The sequence below is a fragment of the Corvus moneduloides genome, chromosome 16 (genome assembly GCF_009650955.1).
Source record: "Corvus moneduloides isolate bCorMon1 chromosome 16, bCorMon1.pri, whole genome shotgun sequence".
NCBI lineage: Eukaryota > Metazoa > Chordata > Aves > Passeriformes > Corvidae > Corvus > Corvus moneduloides.
This window is the reverse complement of record NC_045491.1, coordinates 10,985,637-11,000,823: the sequence shown is the minus strand read 5'-3', so window position 1 is coordinate 11,000,823 and position 15,187 is coordinate 10,985,637. Positions and strand designations below refer to the sequence as shown.

Sequence of the window (15,187 nt, the reverse complement as noted above, 5' to 3'; positions counted from 1 at the left end):
CTAGTGAACTTAACCCTCAGGAATTAAATTTTTATTTTCCACAGTGCCATGTAGATCACAGACAGAGCTGTGAGACTTCTACTTGCCTATAATGGCTTCTTTAACACTGGAGTCTACAGGAAGAATATTTTTTTCTACCAGTTCCATAGGGCCAGGTCTCTGAGCAATCTTCTCATTCAGATCATCTGCCAACCGAGCTCTCTTCAGTTTCATCTGAGTGGCTTGTAGTGAAGGCTCTGCAAAGGTCTCTAAAAGAATATATTGATTTAAATATTCTGTTCCAACTTTCCCCCGATTTCATGACAAACAACATCGTCTTGTCTTTGCAATAACCATTCCACCTTTATCAAAGCCGTCAAGTACAACTCTGAAAACTCTCAAATTAATAAGCAGAAATATGACCATGTTTTTCAAGAAATCTAATCTCCTTTATAACAGCAATAAGAAAAGGCTTTCATAAACATCTCTATAATGTCCAACAATAAAGCAGTGAATATATAATAACAAATACCAGTTACAATCTAGAGCATTTGCTGCTCTAACGGTTTTCCAATGTGAGCTATGGTAAAGGTTTAATTAGTCCATTGATTTTTGGGCTCTCTCTTCACAAATATCTTTTAAGTTTACCTTAAAAATACCTTCTAGCAAAAATCGGAGTCTTTAGAATTGCTTTTCAATAAAATTGTGGAGATTGTCAATATGGATGTGATCTATCAGTAATCAGGCTCCTACCAGGATTTAGTATTCAAATACCTGTTTGGAAAACTAATGGCTATTGAGTTTTCTTGGATTATGGTTATTTGGTAATTTCTGTCCTTGAAAAGCTCATGGTGAAACACAGTAATCCAGCCCCATCCATCAAGAGACTTGTTTCCAATCACCTGAGCAACAAGGAAAATAATGAGGCAGGGTAACAGTCACACTTATTAAAGGTTCTTCAGGGCTAGGGGGGAGCACAAGGCTGTCAGGTCATTTTACGGCATGAGTAGAAATTGAAGCAATATAAACACTCCATGCACACACACCATGCTATAATTACCATTATAGAATAAGAACAATATGCAACAGCAAACAAATACACTGCTGAGAATACCTACACTGCCACAGATGTATCTATTACTATAGAGATTTAGAATACAGACTACCACAGACACTGCAGAGGTAGAGAAATAGAGCATATAAACCTTTAGAAATAATTCACATCAAAGTGTAATTCAGCGAGACAACTGAGAGCACAACCAAGTCCCTGCTGTGAGCAGCTCCAAAGGCCCAGAGCTGGCACGTACCTTCCAGGATGTGCATTCTGACCAGCTCCGAGCGGTCCGGCCTGCTGCGGATCTTGTGCTTCAAGAAATTTTCAGTCTTAAAAGAAATGAGGAAACAGCATTAGCTACTGTTCACTTAAAAACTCAAAGCAGTTTGATAAATCGCCTGCATCCAATCAATGAAGAGCTGCAGTTTCATTCTGATGGGTGGTTATCACTGTCAGAACACGGGCAGTAGAGGGGTTCCTTTTTTTGTTCCATTTTCCTAGCAGTTAAGCAGGGCTGATGGATTTCCAGCTTCCCCAAACAAGATGGGAATGTTTCTGGATTTGATCCCACACCACCACATAACCACAATAGTATAGATTTTCTACAGAAATACTGCACAAGCATCATCTACCCAAGTATCCAATCCTTAACTGGAGGTAGCTATGTGTTAACCCCCCGTAAATTTAAACCCCTACACTGATCTCTGAAGGCTTAGAAAAGTTCCTCTCAGATTTGACACCCATATTTTATTTTAATGAATTCTCCCAAAATAAAAGCACACATTATTACTGTAATGGTAAGAATTTTTCCATGTACTCAGAGAATTTAGTATCGCAAAAAAACGACTATCCATTTCCAGATGTTAATCACAAGTTTACACGAAGTGGTTTACCCTGGCTCGTTCCAGGCTCTTTATCTGCTCATGGAATGCAGCTGGACTTTTCAAGGCTGTGAAGGGAGAGTAAGAGTTAAACTGACAGGAAGTGATTTTCCAAAGAAATATGCTAACCAGAATGTCTGTATGGGTGTTTAACACCACCTCAGAGTCGTGTTTGCATCTGACCAGGCTTACATTTGATTCCTGCTAGTTGTATTCACCTATATTTAGCATAGATGAGCAATACTCCTATATAGAATACTTGGAATATTTGATTTTAACAGATTATTACTATGTAATGGTTAACTTTTTTGCTATGTACAAAGGTGTTTGTTTATTAATCAAAACTGTCCCACAGTAGAAATTTTATGGGGTAAGGTTTAGAACGCCAAAATGACATTTAACTTATTTGACTGAGTTGTCTGGCTGTCCATACCTCATACTTGCTGTTATTAGAGAGAGCTGGACCTTCCCTTAAGAACTATGTGTTGATTTAAAAAAAAAATAGAAAACTGTAGAGGCCTTTAATGTTCAGCTGAGAAAAAAGAATGATAGTTAGCTGCTAAATAGCCAAAAAGAGTAAAAAAAACACTACTCGCCTTGAAATACCATAAATTGTAGAGCGCTCCATCTCAATGCTGTCCACTTACAGATCCTCCATGTTTTCTGTGCACCCCTCATTTGTCGGACAACCCTTGTCATTATATGCTTTAAAAACTGCTGTCTTTGTTATTAATGTCCACTCATTTAAGTAATTCAGTTTATTTAGTAAATTATTCATAATTATTTAAATAGAGAAAATAAGAGCAGAATCAGACTATGTTTACAAATCTTTGCATTTTCATCATGATGGCTGTTTTCACTGAAACATGATGTAAGCACGGTGAATTTACTACAGGCTCACTTCAGTTATCAAAAGGATCCCACAAGTCTTTTCAAATGCTAGTTACTTTTAATGATCTCACAGAAATGCTCATCTTCATTATCTTATATATTCAATTCATAATTAATACCATAAAAATACAAATTACTAGAAGTAAGTCTTACGTGGCATGATGCCCTGGTCCACCAGTTGTTCTCGTGTCCGTCTCTGTTGCAGCCTCAGCTGAAGTACTGACAAAAGAAAACATTCATTTCTGTGTAAACAGTCTCCTCACAAAGTGCAAAACCCCATTCAAATGATACCAAGTATTGCAACTTTAGAAATACTGTTTGCTGTGTGTATTCAGATCCAACAGTAACCCCTAAGACCCATCCTAGGCAAGAGCTGCTAACACAGTTCCCAGAGATTACTTCCATCCCCTCTTTCATTGGAGTTTGCTGCTTCTCAGTCACATATGATGCTAGGACTGTATTTCCCACATGCAACCACTTTTCCTATCAGCCAGGCCTCAAAAGGGGTGTTAAGCTTACATCGAGAAAACAGTGAGGTAAAAAGATTTTAAACCATAAACTGGAACACATAATAATTATAGAGCCTTATTGTATGTCCTAAGCCAATCTTACATGACTTCACTGTGGTGAAATAGAAATGATGTTTGCAGACCATTTTAGAAGAAAAGCTCTATGTGTTTAGTTGATTATTTCATCTTAAGGGCTTTTTTTTTTTAATATAAAGCCTGATTGTACATTTAAATAAACCTTGCTGAAACACAAGAAACTGAAGAGAAGCGGGATTTTATCTGCCTTACTTAAAAACAACTAAAAGGTGTTACAATCAGGAACAGACCTTATTCTCTCTCTCAACATCAGAAAATGTTGGTTTTTTGATTGAGATATGTGTTATGATAATTATTTAAAGGACAAAATAAATCCAATACCGTCAAATGTGAAAAACCTGTTTATAAAGCTTCAGAGGTAATTTCTTATGTTTCATTACATTTAATATAAAGTTTCTTATCATTACCACATGAGTAACCAATGTGACGTACATTAAATACAACACCAGAAACCACAAAACTTGGGGGAAGATGTAGACATAAAAGCTTTATACTTTCAAAGATTATGGCTTTTTGTTCCCAGGGGAAAAAAAAAAAAAGTAAAAAAAAAAAAGTTGTTTCTTTCTTCTACTGTTCCCTTCCCCTTGTTTCTATGTCAGTTTATCATAGTGCTTCATTATCTCTTTGACACATATAGCTACTATCCCGAAGTGAAATTTCATCTTCTGAACAAGGGATGGTCAAGAGAAAAAATACATTAAAGATGTAATATTTACATGCTGAAATGCAGACTTGAGAGTTTATTATGGGTGTATGATTATAGTATGCTGTTCCTATTGTATTTCACAAGGAAGCAAAACAAGCTAATGCATTGTCCAAAACATCAAAATGAATGTAATTTCTAAAAAATTAAGCTAAGGACAAAGTTCATTGTTTCCAGAATTTAAAAGGAACCAGCTTATTTCCTGTTCTGCAGTACAGGAAGGATATTCCTCTGGCTAAAGCATTAAGACCGGGAATAGCAAGTCCTGAAAACAAGGACATTATTTTCTTGTGTCACACAAACATTGAGAGTTCAAATACAAACATTTCAGGGCTGTGGCACAGCAGATCTGTTCAGACTTTACAATATTGTTACACAAGAATCACAAAGGACAGAGATGGGAGAATGCAAAAGAACAACACTAAAATATAAACTGACGAAAAGTCATTCAAACGGTATTGAGTTCCTCTGGAAACTTGAAAATACCTGCTTTAAGTAGGGCAATGTATTTTCCAAGTAATATTAACTGTAAAAAGTTAACTGAAGAATTACTTTAGAATAGTTTGGTTTTGTGTTCCTTAGTTTCCTGTGGCTCCAGGTAAGCCATGACCTCTTGTTAAGGTATCTCTCACCAGGAGGTGCAAACTTGTACTGCCTGGAGTCCTGCACCAGCTTTACTAAATAAGTGTGCATTAAAAAAAAAATCATTTCAATGGAAATGCATTTCAGGCATACAGTATAATGTTGTGATGTTAAGTTTCTAATCCTGGGGTACATCACGAGCACAAAGCATGGAGAAATTCACTGACTGCTGTAGTGTTCACAGGAAAGCAAAAGAACTCTGATAAGTTCTTGTTTGGGGTTCCTAAGCTGAGAGTCAGCCTTAAAACTGTATGTGCAATCCCTTTAAAAAATCTTAAATAAGCTTTATCCGCCCAAATGATGTGAAAGACAATTTATAAGCAGGTTGGCAAGACTACTGTATTCCAGTATTTTTAGTCCTGAGTAGATTAAAACTTGTCTTTCTTCTGTTCTTTGCTTAAACTATGCTTTCTTTCACATCACTAGGAGACTGTGACAAGGCTTGAAAATCATGTCCTGCTCTGGGCAGGAAGCTCATCCATGCTAACACCTCTATTTGGTCCTAATTCACACCGTACTTAAATCTGGCTTGCTTGGAACACTAAGCGAATGACAGATGCACCTCCCAAATCTTTTACCTAGTTACAGGTCAGTTTTAAACACATGCCTCTGTATTTCAGGCCCAAGATCTTCAAGCAAAATGATCTGCTCCAACATCAGTGATGCCCATAGTAGAGCTGATATATGTCAGACACAGTAAGTAAACCAGAATTAGTATTTCTTTTTCAGTTCCATTACCTGAAACACAGTAGGTCAACAAGTGAAGGCTGGCAATATCACAGCAGGTGCAGGAATGTTAATACTGCTGTGACTCATATACCAAAATATCATAGGCAGGTATCTATTACGAAATAATGCATGATTTATGGTGATATTCCTGATTTCTAATATGTTTTTTTATCCAGACTTTCTTTTTCACTTTCACAGCTTTCCCAAAAAGCCCATTCTGTAGGTGTAGCTGGTTCAGCTATAACTACCTAAGGATTGCTAGAACTGTGCTTTCAATATTAGTAATCACAAGTGGGAAAGAACATTATTATTGCATATATCATACTGAACATTATTTCTAAATATAGAAATATTTAAACTGCTGTGTAGTTTAGGAATGTATCTATGACTTGTGGCTTCAACTATGGTCAGATATTTCGCTTAAGCTTTGCAGAAAGAGTAAAAACTGACCCATATCCTAAATGTTCAGTGTAACAAGAGAATATGCAGACGACTACAGCAAAAGGGAGAGAGGAACAATAAGAATGAACCTGCACATAAACGTTATGTGCTCACGTGTGAAGCTTTAGCATTTTTTAACAAAAACATATAACAAACCATTCTTGTCTCTCATAACATTACTTGTCTGCCCATCATCTGTTAATATAAACTGGGCATTACAAAGCAATAACAGAGGATTTTGAAGTTGTCCCATCTGTATCTGGACAAGTCATAAAAACAGTGGGAAAACTGAGAAAACTAGAGATACAGAAGATACAGAACATGTAGTTATTCACTACTAAATAAGTATCATGAACTTATATATTACATAATAAGGAAAGGACAGCCTGTAGCATGACTAATAGGGAAGCACTGCAGGGGGAATGCTAAAGAAGAGATGACTCATAGTTAGAAAGATGGTATAAGATAATAACTGAAGATTTTGACTTGACCAGAGCAAGGAGGTTAAACAGAAACAGAGCTGGATGAAAACCAGATGTTTGCTTTTGCAATCAACTCCAAAACTAATGTTGAAAATCAGTTTCTTGTCTGAACTTTTTGAGCAGCTGAATGCATTATTAAAGAAAAGAAAATTTTCAAATAGAAAGCAATTGTGAATAAAAACTCTAAATATATTATTTTTAGAAGTTGGGAAGCTAAAAAGGTTTTGCTTTTCAGCCTCTACAGTGACACAAAATAAAAAGCAGAGCTGTTTCTAAGGAAGAAATAGTAACACCCATCTGTGAGTTGCATAGCTTCATGTAGTCAGAGCACACCTGGGTTACAGGTCTGGGTGTCAGATCAGGTGGTCACGCTACAGGTCAGGCATGACCCTTCCATTGTCTCTAGTTACAGACAGATGCATATCTTTATACTGGAGGTGAACCTGAAGTGGGTTTAAAGGAAGGGAACGGGAATGAGGTTTGTGAAAAGCTCAGAAGGAAATGGAGACTCACAAGAAGCAGCTCAAAGAACAGCCAGCCAGATAGGCTGGGAGTCATGGAAACTAAATCACACGTTTTCAATAAGGAAAATATGATGAAATTATCTTCAGAGACAAGGATGAACCATCTGATAATTGCACTTATGGCAAAGAATTGCTCATTTATTTCTGTGAGAACAGAATGCAGGTTGGTTTAAATCTAATGTAATTAAAGCTAATACAGACTTTGCTTATCATATATATGGAAATCCATAGAGCAAGAGGTTTCTAGAACAGTCAGTGACACACAAGGTGTGGATAAAAGGACACAGCCTAAAAAAATTTTTTTTAAAAATCTAAAAACCACTGAAGCATTACCCTAATATTATATATATTTATATTTTACTACTTGCTCTTGTGTAGGTTGGGGTTTGGATTTTTTTTCCTTCTTTTGTTTTTCTCCCCTCCCCTTTATTTCAAAGAACCATTTGCAGACAAGTCATCATGGAATCTGGGGAAGGGAGAATTTGAAAGACAGAAGGTGCAGGTACTACAAAGCATTCCCCTTGGAATGGTACTTACTCAAACATTGTGTTTAACAGATGGTTCTTATCAGAGTAAATCCATTCAGCTTGTTGCCAGATAGTTTACCTTTCACTTTTACACTTTTAAAATCAGGCAGCTACCTATGTAACATCTAAAATCATAGACGATCTCCAAATTAAAGGCACAGAATTAACAAATATTTAGATACGTTAATACACTATTAATGTTGTTAATACTGTTCCTCCTATTTAAAGTACATGTGCAAAAGAAGGGCTATGTTAACACCACGGAGCAAATGTACTTGCTAAAAGAGAGTACAAATATTTTGCACTTCACATTATCTAGCAGGAATCCTCCTTCACACCACTGCAACTCTAAAAATTGTCTGTGAACTGCTTCTGAATAAAAGCCATGCACAGAGAGGTCAGTCAGATTCTTGCTTTGACTGAGGGAGAAGGGAGGATATTCTCTTTTGTTTTCAACTAAGCATACAATTTTAACACTTGAACACCAGGTGGAGAGATTCCAAAATTTCCATGTGTTTTCTTAAGTCAATAAAATGATCATTAAAGCTTGGATAGCTTATTTAATGCTTACTGACAAAACAAAAAAGCATAATCCCTCCTCACACTAAGAACATCTGGTTATCTGACTCTCATAGTCAGAAGAAGTCTTGTGACTGCACTGGAGGTAGAGATTTTTCGCCAGCTGAAAAGCTGAGTGCCAGAGGCTGGTGCTCCCACTCTTAAACACTCTGGTGTTAGCACACCAAGGGAATCAACACTTCTCTAAGCCAGGAAATGGAGATGATGGGTGCAGAAGGGGGAGGTCATCTGTTAACCAATGCACTTGATTATGTGGAAGTGTATTTCTGTAAAGCAGTACCTTTTATAAAGCCAATAGCTCTGTTCTCACAATGTGAGTCCTGCTCAGGTTCACACACACTGTGCCCTAAAGGGGCAGGGATTGAGGATAACCAGAACCAGCAGCTCCTCAGTCTCCTGCTGAAGCGCTCTAAGGGGGTGACTGCAGGAGAAGTGCCACAACCAGGCACTTGAGGAGACACAGCACGTTTTGCATAAACCCTTGGAAAGGCAGCAAACAGAGCGGTCTGAGCATGTCTTACTCGCTGTGAGCGGCAGAATGAGTGAAATAAAGTGTATTATTAAGTCACCTAGAACAAACAGCTTTTATCAGAGCTGAGCAAGTGATTCCTGTTACGAATCTGTAATGTGTATCCTATAGAAGAGCAGCCTCAAAGTAGTACTACATAATCACAAGCACTGGAATGTAAAGAGGCCAAAAATAAATTGATAGTTGTCCTGCAGGAACAATGCTATCTACACTGATTGACAAGCTTTCACCACTGCTTCTTGCCTTGAAAAAAACCAGAACACATACTGTGCACAGTTCCAGTACTAATAACTCCACATCTAACACAGTTTATTACAGAGCCTATTAATTTAAGATCAAATTTTATCTTTTTATAGAAGGTACTAAGAAACAGCAAATAGTTGTTGCCATTTCCCAATTACACAGCTGAAACAAACATTTCACCATGGACAAGGGATCCAGCAGATACCACACAGTCCTTTCAAATTGCAGCAAGAAGAAAAACAATGAATCAAGATTTTTTTAATGTTCTGTATGTAATAATCTCATTCTTTCTCTCAAAGTTAAAATCCAATGGATATTACCTATTTAAACCTTTAAAACTGCAAGTAAAAATGAGAAAATGTAATGTCCAACATTCCGGCATACCCCCTTGGAAATTTCCAAGAGCAGCAGAAACTCCAGCGCAGGCTGCTAGGCTGGCTGCCATGGAAACACAGTGCTGGAAACACGGCCGTTTCCTTTAAATGAAAAGCTGTTAAACTGAAAGCCTCCATTTCTTTCTGCCAGCTTCCAACAGCTTTTCTGCAGCTGGTGCCCCTCGGACACTGAGGCCAAAGCACAGTGGGTAGAGGCTCCTGGCAGGTGCTGCAGTAGCACCGTGGCACCGGGCACAACAGATGGACACAGAACTGTCCCCTGGGCTGAGGAACTTGTACCCTGAACGTGAGTGTGTGAGCAGCAGGGTGGCGGCGAATAGAGCAGAGAATTCATCAGGTGCAGGTGAACTACAGGAGTGATCCGAGCATCAGCTTTGTCCTGGAATTGTGGCCCAGCTTCACAGGGCAGCAGTTACAGAACTGCAGAACCTAAGTACCAAGAACTCTCTGTGCATCCTGCACTTGTTACCCTGCACCCCAAACCCCACCTGCTCGCACCCAAAAGTTTGCATTTCCTAAACACCATAATTTTAGGTTAATCTTCCAGAGATAGGTTTTGCTTTCTCCTGAGCTGTGATTATTTCTCCCTCAACTCTATGATGAGGTATTGTACTCTATTTACAAAAAAATAGTTAATCTTTCCCACTAGTATTTGTTCTGCGAATAATAAAAAAAAAATAGTAGAAAGTATATTTTGTATAGTAAGTAAAAGAGCGGGTGATATGCAAGGTACATACTTCAGGAAGGTTATGGAATATGGTAGTTTGCACATGGTATTACACATTCCATCAGAATCAAAGTCAAAAATTCGTTAATATAATGTTCACTTCATTTATATGGCATGTCAAAGAAGGAGAGGAGGGAAAACCGTGAAAATAGCTACCTGTAATTTGTTGGAAGTGATTTTAAGTAAGTTGTACAGCATTTTAAAGATAAAATGCATTTAAAATTGGGGTACTCATTCCCCATCAGCCTGAAGATGGTAATACAGTATGTTAAATACTCTCAATTTTAAAACAAAAATAAGTCATCACCAATTCATCTTGTAAAAAATACCAGAGATAATCTAATCATGGGTGAATATGTTATGCTGGGTTCGGTCTTCCAAACTTCCATGTACGCCAGGATATAATTTTTAAAAGGAAGTATTTTACTTAGTTTAACTTGTTTTTGTTTAAAAAAACCCCTTAATTACTTGTTATATAATTTTAATGTTCTTTTTTCCATTATTGTATAAACGATTTTTCTGCTAAGATTATATTCAAAATAATAAAGAAAAGTAAAACAGCTCTTTTCCATACTCATTTTAAGCAGTTGTTCAGACATACTTGCATTTCATCTTAGAAATGTACTGTGTAAGTGTAAAGTATGTGAGAGGAGACTACTGAGGGCCATTTCAGATAATCTCTCCAGAATGCTGGAGAGAAGCCCTGCAGGACCTCCAAATCTCTTAAATGACACCACTGTGAGTTAAAGCTTTTGTAGCCAGTGCTGATGCTCAAGTAAACGCTTCCAGCATCCACTGAAAGCAGAAAATGAAAACCTGGATGGCAAAGAGAGCTCCATGTAAACTTAACATTTGAAACAAAACATATGAACTATAACAATATCATTAGCTGAGAGGCTTAAATGACTAGGATATAGGACAATCTGTATTGTATCCTATTGCTATGGAACATGTTGCTTAGAAACAAGCCAGAACATACACAAGCCTCCAAACAAATTACTGGGATGTCTGCTGGGATGAATATATATATATGCATGGATATGTAAAAAGCAAAATCTATACTTTTCACAATTGTTTACATCTCTAAAATGAGAAAAATCATGACCATCTTGGGTGAAAAGTCTCAATAAACTAAAGCTTGTATTTCCAATTTCTGTAAAATTGCATAACTTAAGTATATTAACAATAACATTTTCTAATCTGCAAGTACTATTCTGCTTAGTACAGTCTTCTGATTTTTTAAAAAATAATCTGCATTTCCTCAAATACTACTATTAGCCAAAAAGTGTACTTTCAAGGGACTCATGAAACTTGAGCTTAAATTCTACATCTACTACAATTTCCTTTGTGATAATTTGGAGTGTATTAAATTGAATGATGACAAATGATTTCCAGCCAAGCCCCCTCCATTGTCCATGCTATTCCTAGGCACAGCGAACAAAATGCACACCCAAGCAGATTCTCCAACTCAGGAGACTACACATTAATTCAAAACAGAGGAAGGTGGATTGCCACTGAGCTGCCTGATTGCAGATGGGGATGTGAGCAATGATACTGAGTCAACTCTGCTACACAGGCAGCACCAGACTCTGCAGATGCTCAGTGGGTGAGTCCAGCTGATCACAGAGATGGGGAAGTTGCTGCATTGGGGAGGACCCTGCATTACAGGCTGAGGCTCAAACACGTTGTGTTGGATGTGACAGGAAAGAAGAATCCCCCAGCGGAGCAGCAAAGCGGACAGTGGTTTCAGAGTGTGGTTTCCTAACTCAGTATGACCTAACACAGGATTACTGATGGAAAGCCAATGGTCTGCGCCTTCCTCCAACCCCAGCTGCTTCTGCTGCTTCCACCCTGGCAGAGATGCCTCCTGTCAGGTCTGTGCTCTGCCCTGGATGCAAACCAGCACCATTAAATAAGTGCTCTTCAGTAATACCTGGTCACTGATCCCACTCGCTTCGGGCAGCGTAACTCCCTAATGCCAACATGAGAAAGAAGCTGGCAGTAAGCAGGGTAGGGCTGGGGCATTTCCTCCAATGCTACAGGATGCTATAATGTGTATCAATAGCCTAAGCAAACAGTTGGGCTGGATGGGAATACACCTGCTCTTGGCAGCAGCAGTCTTAATCCTAACCTTTTATAAAACTTCAAGAAATCTTATAGTTGCCATAGCAAGTTTTTTATAAGCTCTTGGTTAGCCACCATCATCTTCTAATTGTATACAGATTACATACAAAATCAAATTAGTACATTGTAGTCTTGGGTTTATTGAAGTAGTTAAGCATGTGTTTATTATAATGGTATTACAATATATTTATTATTCATTTAAGTGCTACACTGAAGAAGAAAATTCTGTGGAATAAGTGCTGATTTATTTTTACGACATACAATTATCCCACTGACATTTAAGAGACTGTTTATGGTAGAGTTTAACACAGCCCCTCAGGATCAGTACACGGAATTTACAGTGCTTTCTTTATTAACAAAGCAATAACATTTTTTTCGCCAGTATTTTTCTCATTATCTGTGTCTCAAGAAACGTGATGGACTACCCCTGATAAGGAGTCATAAAACCACCTCTAAACACCAGAAACCACAACTTAGAGGTTTTCTTAACAAAAAACCCCAACCCAACCAACCAACCCCAACAAACCAACAGCGGAATCTTTATCATGCCAGCGCAGGAGAGCAGAAGAGGTCAAGAGTATCATCAATACTCAATATGCCAGCAATAGCAGGAAGTCTATTGAATAAACAATTCTCATGCAACATGGATTTGATTGCAAGGGATGAGGGGAAGAAATCCTTCCTGACTACACCTGGTAATCTGTTACTCAGACAGCACAAAGACAATTGCAGTGCACACCTGAGAAATCCACTCATTTTACCCTTATCCTGTTTCCAGCACTTGCCAGTCTCCAGTTCCTCACAAACCAGTAAATTTAAAATTCAAAACAAATCCAGGAAAGAAATTATGTTTCAAGGTGGAAAGAAAATTTCCTTCCTGGCTAGTTTTTTTTTTTTTTATTTAGAGTAGTCTGCAGGCAACTGGTAACTTTGAAACTCAGATTATCATATGAAAAATATGGTGCAAACAAACTGGGATCCAACCTCCTTTTAAATTCCACCTAAGACAGCACCAAACTGATCTGTTTCACCAATTCAATACTGTGTCTTCAAGAGTTCTGCATGCTCATACAGCTCATCTGTCTTTATACTGAACAATTCAGGGTACAAAGCAAGACTTCCTCAACTCTCTCCAGTGCTGTTAGAAACCTTTCAATCTGCAGTCCAGATATATTCCCAGTTCCTAATACATGCACTGTTTGATGACACTGAATCTTCCTTAGTGACTGTATGTACATTTAAGGCTTTTCACTTGAATTTTCCAAATGTTTTGGTTGCTTACTTGACAGAGCTACAAGATGTTGCAGGAGGTACAGTCAATGGTATAGGAATTTCTGATAAAGCTGTTTAATTAGCACTGTGTGGTTGGCCTCAGAGACAGAAAATATCTTTGTTCCTTGCTTGTACAAAAGGTAATTTTGATTAGACAGATAAAAGAAAGAGCTGTTTTCACAAAAAAGGCAATATGCAACAATAATATCTGAGCTGTTTACAAGAAAGTAGGGTAATTAAGAGGACTTCCTCCAATGCTACAGGATGCTATAATGTGTATCAATAGCCTAAGCAAAGAAAAAACTTCAGCTTTGCAATCTAAATTTTTCATGTCCTTAGTATTAATTTGCTGAAGACAGTGCTGGGGTTTTTGTTTCCATCAAAAGTCTCTTACCTTATAAAGAAATACTAAGCAAAAAAAAGAATTGCACCTCATAATTCTCTTAAGGTTAATTGCTCTCTCTAATTGCTAAAATAAGCACTGTACTATCTCAGGATTTTTAGATTTATCAAACCTGTGCAAAGCAGATTATGAAACAAAGGCACCTTTTGAATTACTGGATCTCTACTTACTTCATCTAGGTTTGCCAATACATTTTTAATTTTTGCAGCTCTTACAATTCACATACTGTATTTCTAAGTATTTTTGTGTCCTAAGGAAGAAACGTTCGAGAATTCACGTGGCAAAACCAGCCACATTATTTTAAGGAAAAAGAAAGGAGGAGAAAAGAGGAAGGGAAGAAAAAGAGACAGAATGGCACAAGTTAATTTAGAAGATACTGTTCTGTAAAATAAATTGTCTTACAATTTATGTTTTTAAAAAAGTAAAATATGTTCTCTACATTTAAATAGGATTAAACTAACAACTGCAACTGAATTTTTAAAAATCTATAAAATATCTGAACTACATATTTCATACCATTATAAACTGGAAATGTGAAGCTCTGTTTTAGTCTCTCTAGATGTAAATCAAGCAGATTTGGAGTGTTTTCAATAATTCATTCTATACACCACAAGAAAGAAAATGATTGTTTTTCTAAGCTTTGGAAGAGGAGATCCTGTAGTCACTCAAACTCTCAAGAAGAGGTTCACTATTTTAATCATTACATTGCCAAACTTGGGAGAGATAAAAGGATAAGCAACATTCACTGGGGAAAAGTGAAAATGGAGAACAGGTACTAAAACAGAAAAGGAAGCGAAGAGAGTGATTATGGAAAACAATTATATATTCTTTTATGCATTGAATAATTTAAGCTCTAAATTAAGCTCTAAAATATTCATGAATTTTGACTGGCAGAGTGTCCCATAATTGCAGGTTTTTTGCTACTCTGACAGACCATCATTACTGTAATGTACATTCTTTCATCCACTTTCTACATAACTGACATGCTTGAAGAGGCCTGCAGATGATCATTACTGTGGTTACTCATTAGCCCACCTACACTACCCACCGTGCTGGGTTTTGCCATGTTTTTCTCTCCTTTATTTCTTGGTTGCTTACCCCAGATAGGTTTTGTTTCCCTACAGCACTGCCCGCTCCTCTGTCCCTCTGAACTTCCTCGCTTCCTTCTCTCTCACTATTATCCCCAGAGCCTCAGCACCAGCAGGGGCAGCTTTAACTGGGCCTGTTCCGAGTTGTGAGGCAAAAACACCCCGGGAAGGAGGCCACTGCTGGCCCTTTCTTTCAGTCACTGTCTCCCAGTCAGTACTTTCCTGCCACTAAGGAAGCAGAACTGTTCTGCTCTCAGCCACTGCCACATGCAGCAACACTCAACCTCCTACTACCCTTCTAATCAATAACAGACCTTTGGTATCAGTAGAGTACATAAAAATCGGTGTTTTCTCTAGCTCTAACTTAAA

General features: G+C 37.7%; 1 protein-coding gene across 4 annotated transcripts in view; it reads right to left on the bottom strand.

Moving 5' to 3' along the window:
- MRTFB (myocardin related transcription factor B) overlaps positions 1–15,187 on the bottom strand; it is a 71,990-nt gene that overhangs the window by 25,041 nt on the left and 31,762 nt on the right. For all 4 annotated transcript variants that reach the window (XM_032126330.1, XM_032126333.1, XM_032126331.1 and 1 more), the window contains 4 exons: positions 2,959–3,024; positions 1,927–1,982; positions 1,287–1,362; positions 87–248 (listed from right to left, as the gene is read on the bottom strand). In XM_032126330.1, the coding sequence (XP_031982221.1) occupies positions 87–248; positions 1,287–1,362; positions 1,927–1,982; positions 2,959–3,024 (360 nt within the window). The remainder of the gene's footprint in view (positions 1–86; positions 249–1,286; positions 1,363–1,926; positions 1,983–2,958; positions 3,025–15,187) is intronic.